Consider the following 12,179-nt stretch of genomic DNA (forward strand, 5'->3'; position numbering starts at 1 on the left):
CTACACGGCTCCAGCCCCTAAACCTACCCATCACAGGAAACTTTCTGCATTTTTACATTTTCAAAATAATTCATTATGTATGATTTATAAGCTTTTGTACCCATGGGGACCTCAATTTAGGTCCCCATGAGTCTGTGCATTCAGGTTGAAGTCCCCACCAGGCTAGAAAAACATGCGCGCACACACACACACACACAAAAACAAACTTTCTCTCTCTTACACACACACGCACAAACACTCTCTCTCACACACACAGGCAAAAACACTTCCTCTCTCACACATACACTCACTTCTCTCTCTCTCTCTCTCTCTCTCTCTCTCTCTCTCTCTCTCTCTCTCTCTCTCTCTCTCTCTCTCTCTCTCTCTCTCTCACACACACACACACACACACGCACGCACGCACGCACGCACGCACGCACGCGCACACACGCACACACACAAAATACCACAGAAATGCCATGTTTTTAAAGATTCTTGGGTTTGAATTTAATATCTAAATGCTAAATATCTTCACAAGAACAACGACTATAAAAACCTTCAGGGGTCGCCGTTAGCATCAAAAACGACAACGATAAAGTAAAAGAATGGCAGAGTCCACAAATATACCAGCAAACACAGAGCCACGCTATCAGAGTTTACTCTATGACGGTGTGATGCTAATATCAGCTAACAGCTAACCGTTGTTCTTGGTGAAAACAGGCTTTAATTCAGCACAATCAGAGTCAAACGATTGGACACACACGACTGTATTTATGTTTCAACATGATCAGAAGAGGAAAACACTCTGGGAGGAAACCGAGACCATGAAAGCAAACACTCGTGAAGAACATGAGCGAGTATATGGAGTGTGTGAGTCCCGTGGGGTCGGAGGTCAGATGAGCTGGATGTAGGAGGCCGGCACGTACCCCACGTCCCCATTGGCCCTTTGAACCCTGGCCCAGCCGTCGCCATGATCCTCATCCATCAGACTCAGCTGCTCGCCCACCTTTATGGAGACCGCGCCCTCACTGCTGCCTACACACACACACACACACACACACACACACACACACACACACACACACACACACACACACACACACACACACACACACACACACACACACACACACACGTTTCAGACTGAGGCTCATGGCAAGAGAACTGCGAGAGACTTCATTACGTAAAATGACGACAAAAAAGTCAAAATTATGACTTAAAACGACATAAGACAAGAATTAGAAAATTAGGACATACTAAGTCATAATTATGAGACGGTATACACACACCTAAAGGATTATTAGGAACACCTGTTCAATATTTCATTAATGCAATTATCTAATCAGCCAATCACATGGCAGTTCTTCAGTGCATTTAGGGGTGTGGTCCTGGTCAAGACAATCTCCTGAACTCCAGACTGAATGTCAGAATGGGAAAGAAAGGTGATTTAAGCCGTTTTGAGCGTGGCATGGTTGTTGGTGCCAGACGGGCCGGTCTGAGTATTTCACAATCTGCTCAGTTACTGGGATTTACACACACAACCATTTCTAGGGTTTACAAAGAATGGTGTGAAAAGGGAAGAGCATCCAGTATGCAGCAGTCCTGTGGGAGAAAATGCCTTGTTGATGCTCGAGGTCAGAGGAGAATGGGCGACTGATTCAAGCTGATAGAAGAGCAACTTTGACTGAAATAACCACTCGTTACAACCGAGGTCTGCAGCAAAGCATTTGTGAAGCCACAACACACACAACCTTGAGGCGGATGGGCTACCACAGCAGAAGACCCCACCGGGTACCACTCATCTCCACTACAAATAGGAAAAAGAGGCGACAATTTGCACAAGCTCACCAAAATTGGACAGTTGAAGACTGGAGAAATGTTGCCTGGTCTGATGAGTCTCGATTTCTGTTGAGATATTCAGATGGTAGAGTCAGAATTTGGCGTAAACAGAATGAGAGCATGGATCCATCATGCCTTGTTCCCACTGTGCAGGCTGGTGGTGGTGGTGTAATGGTGTGGGGGATGTTTTCTTGGCACACTTTAGGCCCCTTAGTGCCAATTGGGCATCGTTTAAATGCCACGGCCTACCTGAGCATTGTTTCTGACCATGTCCATCCCTTTATGACCACCATGTGCCCATCCTCTGATGGCTACTTCCAGCAGGATAATGCACCATGTCACAAAGCTCCAATCATTTCAAATTGGTTTCTTGAACATGCCGATGAGTTGACTGAACTAAAATGGCCGCCACAGTCCCCAGATCTCAACCCAATAGAGCATCTTTGGGATGTGGTGGAACGGGAGCTTCGTGCCCTGGATGTGCATCCCACAAATCTCCATCAACTGCAAGATGCTCTCCTATCAATATGGGCCAACATTTCTAAAGAATGCTTTCAGCAGCTTGATGATCAATGCCACGGAGAATTAAGGCAGTTCTGAAGGCCAAAGGGTCAAACACAGGGTTAGTGTGTGCTCCTAATAATCCTTTAGGTGAGGGTATAATTATTTATACTTTTCAAGTAGTTTATTAGATGACTTAGAAATTATTACTTAAAATGACAAGATAAAATGTCACAATTATTATATACAAAGTAAAATTTATGAGGTAAAAATGATAAAACAAGTCAAAATTATGACATACTTAAATTCATAGTGTGTCATTATTTTGACTTTAAGTCATTTATTCATTGTAAAGTTGAAATGATTACTTAAAATAACAATTAAGACGGTCAAATTAAAAATGTCCACATTGATATTGTTATATACGTGATAAAGTCTAAGTTATGACTCAAAACGACATAATTAAGACAAGAATTAGAAAATTAGGACATACTAAATCTTAATTATGAGACGGTATGTAATTATTTTCAAGTCATTTATTAGATGACTTAGAAATTATTACTTAAAATGACAAGACAAAATGTCACAATTATTATATACAAAGTTATATTTATGAGATCAAAAGTCAAAATTATAACAAAACAAGTCATAGCACGTCATTATTTTGACTTTTTCAATGTATTTATTGGTTGTAAAGATGAAATAATTAATTAAAATGACAAGAGAAAAAGTCAAAATTATGACAAAGTTCTATTTATGGGATTAAAGGTCAAAACTATGACTTAAAACAAGACAAGAAGTCAAAATATGACAGACTTATGAGATAATTATGAGATAGTATGTTATTATTTGACTTTTCAAGTAACATTTATTAGATGTAAAGTTTAAATTATCACTTAAAACAACAGTTAAGACATACAAATTAGAAAATTAGGACATACTAAGTGATAATTTTGAGATAGTATGTTAATATTTGTACTTTTTAAAGTCATTTATTAAGTGTAAAGTTAAAAGATATTACTTAAAATGACCATTAAGACTGTCAAAATTGACACAGTTGTATTTATGAGATGAAAAGTCGAAATTATGACTTAAAGTTGAAATAATTACGTCTTATAATTACGACTCCTCGTATCTTAATCGTTTTAAATCATTTATTCAATGTAAAGTTGAAATTATAATAATTTTTTCTTAATTGACATGATACGAAGTCAAAATTATGACTTAAAACAACATTTAGGACAAAAAAAATCGAAATTATCATACAAAGTTATAAACATTTATGATCAAAAGTTTAAAATTAATAAGATGAAGGACATAAAATGTCAAATTATGAGTTATATTTATGAGATGAAAAGTCAAACTTATGTCTTAAAATGACAAATGTGCCAAAAAGTCAAAACTGGGTCACATTTATGAGATGAAAGGTCAAACGAAGCCATAATTCTGTGCTGAACACACACGTGTGGCAGAGGCTGATGGGAAGGTGTGTGTTTGCTCTCTGTCGGGTAGGAGGTGTGTGTGTGTGTTTCAGATGCTGTGGAGGAACAGAATGAAACACACTGAGCTCACCGTCAAAGTCATAGAGGGCCTTGCACTGTCCCACAGGCACATCCACATCAAAGTCTTCATCAAAACCACACTCATAGATGTTCTCTGACGGAGACTCGCTCAGCACAGCCACGTACTCCGAGCTGCAAACACACACACACACACACACGTGTCAAAATGATGAACAATCCCACGCACATACAGATATGAGTGTGTTTGTGGACGGTCTGACCTGGCGGGAGAAAACGGCAGCGTCCCACCACTGGCTTCAGTCAGCTGACCCTGAAAAACATACATGTGTTTAAGTGTGTGTGTGTGTGTGTGTGTGTGTGTGTGTGTGTGTGTGTGTGTGTGTGTGTGTGTGTGTGTGTGTGTGTGTGTGTGTGTGTGTGTGTGTGTGAGTGAGTGAGTGAGTGAGTGAGTGAGTGAGTGAGTGAGTGAGAGCGAGAGTGAGAGCGAGAGAGAGAGAGAGAGAGAGAGAGAGAGAGAGAGAGAGAGTGTGTGTGTTCACAGCAATCAGATGTAAACTTTATCAAATATGAGACAATTTCTGCTGTAATATGAAGTATTATGTGTGTGTGTGTGTGTGTGTGTGTGTGCACCTGGTATTTGCTGAGCTCCCCTCTGAGTCTGGCGATGTTGTGAGCGGTCTCCGTGATCTGCGGCTGAAGGCTGGACGGATCGCCGAGCTGCGAGTTCTGCTCATAAACGCCTTTCATCCTCATCAGAGCCTCGCTGTAGCACACACAGACGACCGGTTAGCCCGTCTGGGTTTACTGCCGCGCTTTTAGCCGATAATCGCAGGTAAAACGCAAGTTACGCTCATAATTGATCCTCTATTGTGCCGTACATCGAGTGAAATGCAAACAAGAACAAATGTAGGGGCGGGGCTTGATTGGATGGCTGTGATTTGCTATTGGCTGATCTCATGTGATTGACAGGTTGCCCCGCCCACGTCACCACAGAAGAGATGAAGTTATTCTGACTCAAGATTATTAATACAATAATGATAAATCATTTGGAATAAACACTGCAATATTCCTTCAAAAACACAAGAACGGTCTATTTTGATGTCATGATCACAGCTATAGATGATCACGACTTTATCATTACTCCTTAAACTCTGAATGTCGTAAGTAATATAAGATTTAAGTATTTCTGAAAAGCTCTGGTAATATCAGTGACGTAATTTACGTCGATGGTCTTTCGTTTGGTGAAATACAAGATTGAAGCGTTAGTGTTTGGCGATGTAACATTCTGTTTCCCGTTAAAGGATTCGTTCACTTGTAAATAAACGTTTGCTGATAGTTTCCTCGCCCTCATGTCATCCCAGATGTCCATGTCTTTCTTTCTTCAGTGGGAAAGAAATGAAGGTTTTTGATGAAAACAGTCCAGGATTTTTCTCCTTATAATGATTTCAATGGGCCTCAAATGGCTCAAGGGCCAGATGAACGTTTCAGTGATGCTTCATCACAGAACAGAGCAACAAATGCTCTTCTTACTCAGTATTTTTGTCTTGTTTCTAGTCAAAATATCTAAAAAATCTTAAATCAAGAAGTATTTACTAGACAAGCAAAAGTAATTGTCTGGTTTTGGGAAAAATAACTCAAAATGAAGAGAGTTTTTGCTTAAAATAAGATCAATAATCTGCCAATGGGGTGAGAAAAATAATCTTGTTTTCTGTTTGAATTAAGATTATTTCTCTCACCCCACTGGCAGATTATTGATCTTATTTTAAGCAAAAAAATACTTCTTGTTTTAAGAATGTTTATCTGTTTGGACTAGAAACAAGACAAAAATACTGAGTAAGAAAAGCATTTTTTTTTTTGCAGTGAAGGCCAGCATTTGTGCTTATAAAGCATAAACTCTTTTATTTAGTGTTTAAGTGAGCGATGTTTTGTCTAGATAAGACCCGTATTCATCATCTGGTGTCGTTTAAAGCCCTCTGAAGCTGCACTGAAACTGACATCTGGACTGTTTTCAGCAAAAACCTTCATTTCTTTTCCACTGAAGACAGACATGGAAATCTGGGATGACATGAGGGTGGGGAAATCATCAGCAAAAGTTTATTTAAAAGTGAATGAACCCTTGAATTTAATTAAATTAGATTAATCCGAGGTGAAAACCCCTTTAATTCTCTCCTAATCTCCACTGACGCATCAGCGTCTGAAACGCTTCAAGTCTCTAAGCCCCGCCTCTCTGAGAGCTGCTCTGCTGTGATTGGTCAGAAAGCAAGCACTCATTAGCATATCTGAACCTCAGCTCTTGACATGCAGTGATACGAACAGTAACGATGGCGTGAGTTTGAGCGTCTCAATATCAGAAAAAAATGCTTTTCTTAGTATTTTTGTCTTGTTTCTAGTCCAAACATCTAAAAATTCTTAAAACAAGAAGCATTTACCAGACAAGCAAAAGTAATTGTCTTGTTTTGGGAAAAAATAACTCAAAATGAAGAGAGTTTTTACTTAAAATAAGATAAATAATCTGCCAATGGGATGAGAAAAATAATCTTAATTCAAACAGAAAACAAGATTATTATTCTCACCCCATTGGCAGATTATTTATCTTAAGCAAAACTTTTTTTAATTGTGAGTTATTTTTCCCCAAAATAAGACAATAATTTTTACTTGTCTAGTAAAGTAAGAATTTTTAGATATTTTGACTAGAAAAAAGACAAAAATACTGAGTAAGAAAGCAATTTTTGCAGTGCGTCTCCTCCACAACAGCAACCAAACTCTTCCAGTCTCAGAGACTACAGGCAGTGAGGGGGCGGGGCTTAGAGACACTGCTCAGCCAATCACAACCAGAGGTGTGCATTATGCTAATGAGTGACAAACCTACACAGCGAGACCGAATCACTGACTCGTTTCAGTTCAGAATCGCTTCTGTCAACTCCATTTATCTGCACTTTGATCTGTGAAACTGCAGATAGGAAAGGTCACGTCCATAAAAGCATAAATGGGGCTCTTGAATACACACACTCGTGAAGGAAGTTGGCACTGCTCGTAAACTATGTTGCGTTATATTGGGTCGCATGTAAACGTGTAGAAGAAATAATCTGCACCTCTGCTCCGTCTCTTTCTGCAGCTCTTTCTGTAAGTCGTCCATTTTCTCCTGCAGACGTCTCCGTCTCTGATCCGGCGGGAGACGAGACAAGTCCTCCAGTGAACACGGCTACACACACACACACACACACACACACACACACACACACACACACACACACACACACACACACACACACACACACACACACACACACACACACACAATTCTTATAATATAACACACACAGCTCAAAGCACACTACAAAAAATGCTTTTCTTACTTAGTATTTTTGTCTTGTTTCCAGTCCAAAATAACATTTACTACACAAGCAAAAGTAATAGTCTTTGTTTGGGAAAAAATAACAATTTTTTTTTTGTTTTTGCTTAAATTAATTATATATAATTATATTATATTAATTATAAATATATATTAATTATGATATTTGTACTGGAAACAAGACAAAAATACTAATTAAGCAAAGCATCAAACTGTCAATCACACTGACTGATGAAATAAATATACTAATTAATAAATGACAAACACCCATCATCATAAAAACAGGCCCTGGGTCTCATTCACTAATAACTGCGTGGATTATTCGTGTTTGTTCACACACCAAAAGTGCTCACAAATCATTTCCAATTCACAACACGTGCTTGAATGTTTTCATAACTTTGGTATAATGTTAATAGGGCTGGAACTAATGTTTACTTTTTCAATCAATATTTATACAGGTCAGTGAAACCGCGTGACTTTTCTAACTCCGTTACGCTTGAAACAGTTTTTCCCAATTAAAGTAAGTGTCTTAAAGGGGGGGGGGGGGGGGGGGGGGGGTGAAATGCTGCTTCATGCATACTGAGCTTTCCACTGTTAAAGACTTGGATTCCCATCCTAAACATAGACAAAGTTTCAAAAACTAATGTTGGACGTTTGATGGAGTATTTCTGTGTCAAAAATACTCCTTCCGGTTTCTCACAAGTTTCGGCGAGTTTTTTTCGAGTATGGGTCGACTTGACGTTAATAGAGCGGAAGGTCCTTGTATGGGCCGTACGGCTCTTCTCCCGGTAGGGTGCGCGTGACTAGAGCGAGAGAGGAAACGCACGCCCATACACACTCTCAGCTGCAGATCCAGTCGTCCGTGAACACTTCTGTCGTTATAGAACAGAAGTTGCGCCGCGCTCCACTTTATTCCTATGGGTGACGTCGAGCGACTTCAACGCTTCAGCACAGCATTCTGGGAAGGCAGCGCTGCATTTGAACCGATTTGAACGCAGAAATGACGGGAAGCTTCACAACATCGCTTCAGTCGCGTCTCAAAGTGGATCTCCACGGCCACTGCTGTCAGGACTTCACCAAATCATACCAAAGAAGTGTGTTTCTGACGGAGCGGCTCCAGCGATAAAGGTTCGGTCCTGCTTTGGAAGCAGCCGGTGAGTTAAACTGCTTCAGATGTCTGTGCTGTCGGCTATCGTCGCGTGAGTAAACATCAGTAAACGACACGATCGCGTGCTTCGTCAGTCAAATGCGCTAACGGACTCCATTGCTGTTCTCTGTATAACGTTACACTAGTCTGACGTGCAAAACCGTTCTGCTTGCTACTGCTAAGGTTTAGTCGCATACAATAGTCCATAAACCGAATCATGTCCTCATAAACTGCGAGTAAACACACACAAATGTTGACAGGCCACTAAATACAGTCCATACCACAGAGACGGACGTCCTGCTGCTGCTGCTTCTCCTGTTCAGTTTATTTCAGCCTCCGGATCTGATTCTGGATCATATATCTATTAGCTGAGACCGATAGCGATGGGTTTCTCCACGCTTGAGGACGTCACCGCTTTGCGCGCTTGTCATTCTTTAGCCCCGCCCAATCGATACGCCTCCAGGCGCTCGTTTTTTTCCGGAAAGACTCGGAACAGCCCATATTTCTTTTATAAATATAATAAAACTAAAGACTTTTCGGAGATATGAAGGATGCAATACTACTCTATAGGTACTCAAGATTGACGTGAGATTGACTGAAACTGAGTGTTTCACCCCCCTTTAACATTTTACGTCTCGTCAACTTGAAATATGTCAATGCTGAGATTAAAAGAAGCGCTCATTCACTGGACCTCAATCACTTTAAATGAGTATATAAAGGGAGTAAAGCTGCTCAACGTACCATGCTTTTATCAGGAGATGTCACCTAAAAATTAAAACACAAACTTAAGTATTCACACATATGCGTTTCAAAGGGTTACAATTATAACTGGTTAAACTAAGATATACACTATATTGCCAAAAGTTGTGATGCCTGCCTTTACATGAGCTTTAACGCCGTCCCGTTGTTAACCCGTGGGGTTTAATCTGGAGTCGGCCCCCCCTCTCTAACAGCTCCAGCTCTTCTGGGAAGGCTTTCCTCAAGGTTTAGGAGTGTGTTTATGGGGATTTTTGCCCATTCTTCTAGAAGCTCATTTGTGAGGTCAGGCACTGATGTTGGACGAGAAGGCCTGGCTCTCAGTCTCCGCTCTAATTCATCCCAAAGCTGTTCTATCGGGTTGAGCTCAGGACTGTGCCCACAAAACTTTTGGCACTATAGTGTATGTCTCCGTCTAGTGTATTGTCCTTCAGAGATGTTTACCCAGTGGATGATGGCTGTGTGTGTGTACCTTGTTTTTCTTGAAGAGCTGTTTGATGCGGACCTTCGGCAGGTGCGGCGTATTGTCGGACGCGGCAGGTTTGACTACCTGACTGTAATCCTCAAACTCCACGTCAGCAGGGGGCGATGCGCCTGATCTATACTGCTCTATGAGAGCCAGAGTGTCCTACACACACACACACACACACACATTGAGAACACTGCAAAAAATGCTCTTCTTATTTAGTTTTTTTTGTCTTGTTTCCAGTCCAAATATCGAAATATTCTTAAATCAAGATGCATTTACTAGATCAGTAAAATTACATAAGACTTTTTTTTTCTTGTTTTCTGGGGAAAAATATCTAAATGAAGAGAGTTTTTGCTTAAAACAGGCTAAACGATCTGACAATGGGGTGAGAAAAATAATCTTAATTTTAATGAATCGTGATTTAAGAATATTTAGATATTTAGACTGGAAACAAGAACAAAATACTAAATAAGAAGAGCATGTTTTGCAGTGTACTCTTAACATTTGGTTATAGTTCATAAAACGCATTAATTAAAAATCACATATTAGTGTATTTTGTGTGTGTGTGTGTGCGTGTGTGTGTGTCTAACAGAGGCCAGCTAGTAGTCACTGTGTGAGTAAACCTCTGACCTCGAGAAATGCTCTAGTGACTGACACTAGAGGTTGCAGCCTTTAGCCTCCCTGTTAGAGCGTCCGACTCTCATATCACGTGTGTGTGTGTGTGTGTGTGTGTGTGAGAGAGAGTATGTGTGTGTGTGTAACAGAGGCCAGCTAGTAGTCGGTAAACCTCTGACCTCGAGAAATGCTCTAGTGACTGACACTAGAGGTTGCAGCCTTTAGCCTCCCTGTTAGAGCATCCGACTCTCATATCACGTGTGTGTGTGTGTGTGTGTGTGTGTGTGTGAGAGAGAGTATGTGTGTGTGTGTAACAGAGGCCAGCTAGTAGTCGGTAAACCTCTGACCTCGAGAAATGCTCTAGTGACTGACACTAGAGGTTGCAGCCTTTAGCCTCCCTGTTAGAGCATCCGACTCTCATATCACGTGTGTGTGTGTGTGTGTGTGTGTGTGAGAGAGAGTATGTGTGTGTGTGTAACAGAGGCCAGCTAGTAGTCGGTAAACCTCTGACCTCGAGAAATGCTCTAGTGACTGACACTAGAGGTTGCAGCCTTTAGCCTCCCTGTTAGAGCATCCGACTCTCATATCTTGTGTGTGTGTGTGTGTGTGTGTGTGAGAGAGAGAGAGTATGTGTGTGTGTTTGTGTGTGTGTGTGTGTAACAGAGGCCAGCTAGTAGTCAGTAAACCTCTGACCTCGAGAAATGCTCTAGTGACTGACACTAGAGGTTGCAGCCTTTAACCTCCCTGTTAGAGCGTCCGACTCTCATATAACGTGTGTGTGTGTGTGTGTGTGTGTGAGAGAGAGAGTATGTGTGTGTGTGTGTGTAACAGAGGCCAGCTAGTAGTCGGTAAACCTCTGACCTCGAGAAATGCTCTAGTGACTGACACTAGAGGTTGCAGCCTTTAACCTCCCTGTTAGAGCGTCCGACTCTCATATAACGTGTGTGTGTGTGTGTGTGTGTGTGAGAGAGAGAGTATGTGTGTGTGTGTGTGTGTAACAGAGGCCAGCTAGTAGTCAGTAAACCTCTGACCTCGAGAAATGCTCTAGTGACTGACACTAGAGGTTGCAGCCTTTAGCCTCCCTGTTAGAGCATCCGACTCTCATATCGTGTGTGTGTGTGTGTGTGTGTGTGTGTGTGTGTGTGTGAGAGAGAGAGAGTATGTGTGTGTGTTTATGTGTGTGTGTGTGTGTGTGTGTGTAACAGAGGCCAGCTAGTAGTCAGTAAACCTCTGACCTCGAGAAATGCTCTAGTGACTGACACTAGAGGTTGCAGCCTTTAGCCTCCCTGTTAGAGCATCCGACTCTCATATCGTGTGTGTGTGTGTGTGTGTGAGAGAGAGAGAGTATGTGTGTGTGTTTGTGTGTGTGTGTGTGTAACAGAGGCCAGCTAGTAGTCACTGTGTGAGTAAACCTCTGACCTCGAGAAATGCTCTAGTGACTGACACTAGAGGTTGCAGCCTTTAGCCTCCCTGTTAGAGCATCCGACTCTCATATCGTGTGTGTGTGTGTGTGTGTGAGAGAGAGAGAGAGTATGTGTGTGTGTTTGTGTGTGTGTGTGTGTAACAGAGGCCAGCTAGTAGTCAGTAAACCTCTGACCTCGAGAAATGCTCTAGTGACTGACACTAGAGGTTGCAGCCTTTAGCCTCCCTGTTAGAGCATCCGACTCTCATATCGTGTGTGTGTGTGTGTGTGTGTGTGTGTGTGTGTGTGTGTGTGTGTGTGTGAGAGAGAGAGAGTATGTGTGTGTGTTTATGTGTGTGTGTGTGTGTGTGTGTGTGTAACAGAGGCCAGCTAGTAGTCAGTAAACCTCTGACCTCGAGAAATGCTCTAGTGACTGACACTAGAGGTTGCAGCCTTTAGCCTCCCTGTTAGAGCGTCCGACTCTCATATCGTGTGTGTGTGTGTGTGTGAGAGAGAGAGAGAGAGAGAGAGAGAGAGAGAGAGAGAGAGAGTGTATGTGTGTGTGTGTGTGTAACAGAGGCCAGCTAGTAGTCGGT

General features: G+C 41.6%; 1 protein-coding gene across 1 annotated transcript in view; it reads right to left on the reverse strand.

Moving 5' to 3' along the window:
* Positions 1-467: 467 nt before the first annotated feature.
* The window catches only part of trip10b (thyroid hormone receptor interactor 10b), a 21,787-nt gene continuing 10,075 nt past the window's right edge, over positions 468-12,179 (reverse strand). Inside the window, exons 10-16 of the mRNA XM_067440507.1 lie at positions 9,570-9,725; positions 9,083-9,106; positions 6,935-7,044; positions 4,473-4,605; positions 4,103-4,152; positions 3,892-4,013; positions 468-1,014 (exon numbers count right to left, since the gene is read on the reverse strand). Of these exons, the coding sequence (XP_067296608.1) occupies positions 872-1,014; positions 3,892-4,013; positions 4,103-4,152; positions 4,473-4,605; positions 6,935-7,044; positions 9,083-9,106; positions 9,570-9,725 (738 nt within the window). The 3' untranslated portion in view covers positions 468-871. The remainder of the gene's footprint in view (positions 1,015-3,891; positions 4,014-4,102; positions 4,153-4,472; positions 4,606-6,934; positions 7,045-9,082; positions 9,107-9,569; positions 9,726-12,179) is intronic.

Source organism: Pseudorasbora parva, chromosome 4 (genome assembly GCF_024679245.1).
Source record: "Pseudorasbora parva isolate DD20220531a chromosome 4, ASM2467924v1, whole genome shotgun sequence".
NCBI classification, from domain to species: domain Eukaryota; kingdom Metazoa; phylum Chordata; class Actinopteri; order Cypriniformes; family Gobionidae; genus Pseudorasbora; species Pseudorasbora parva.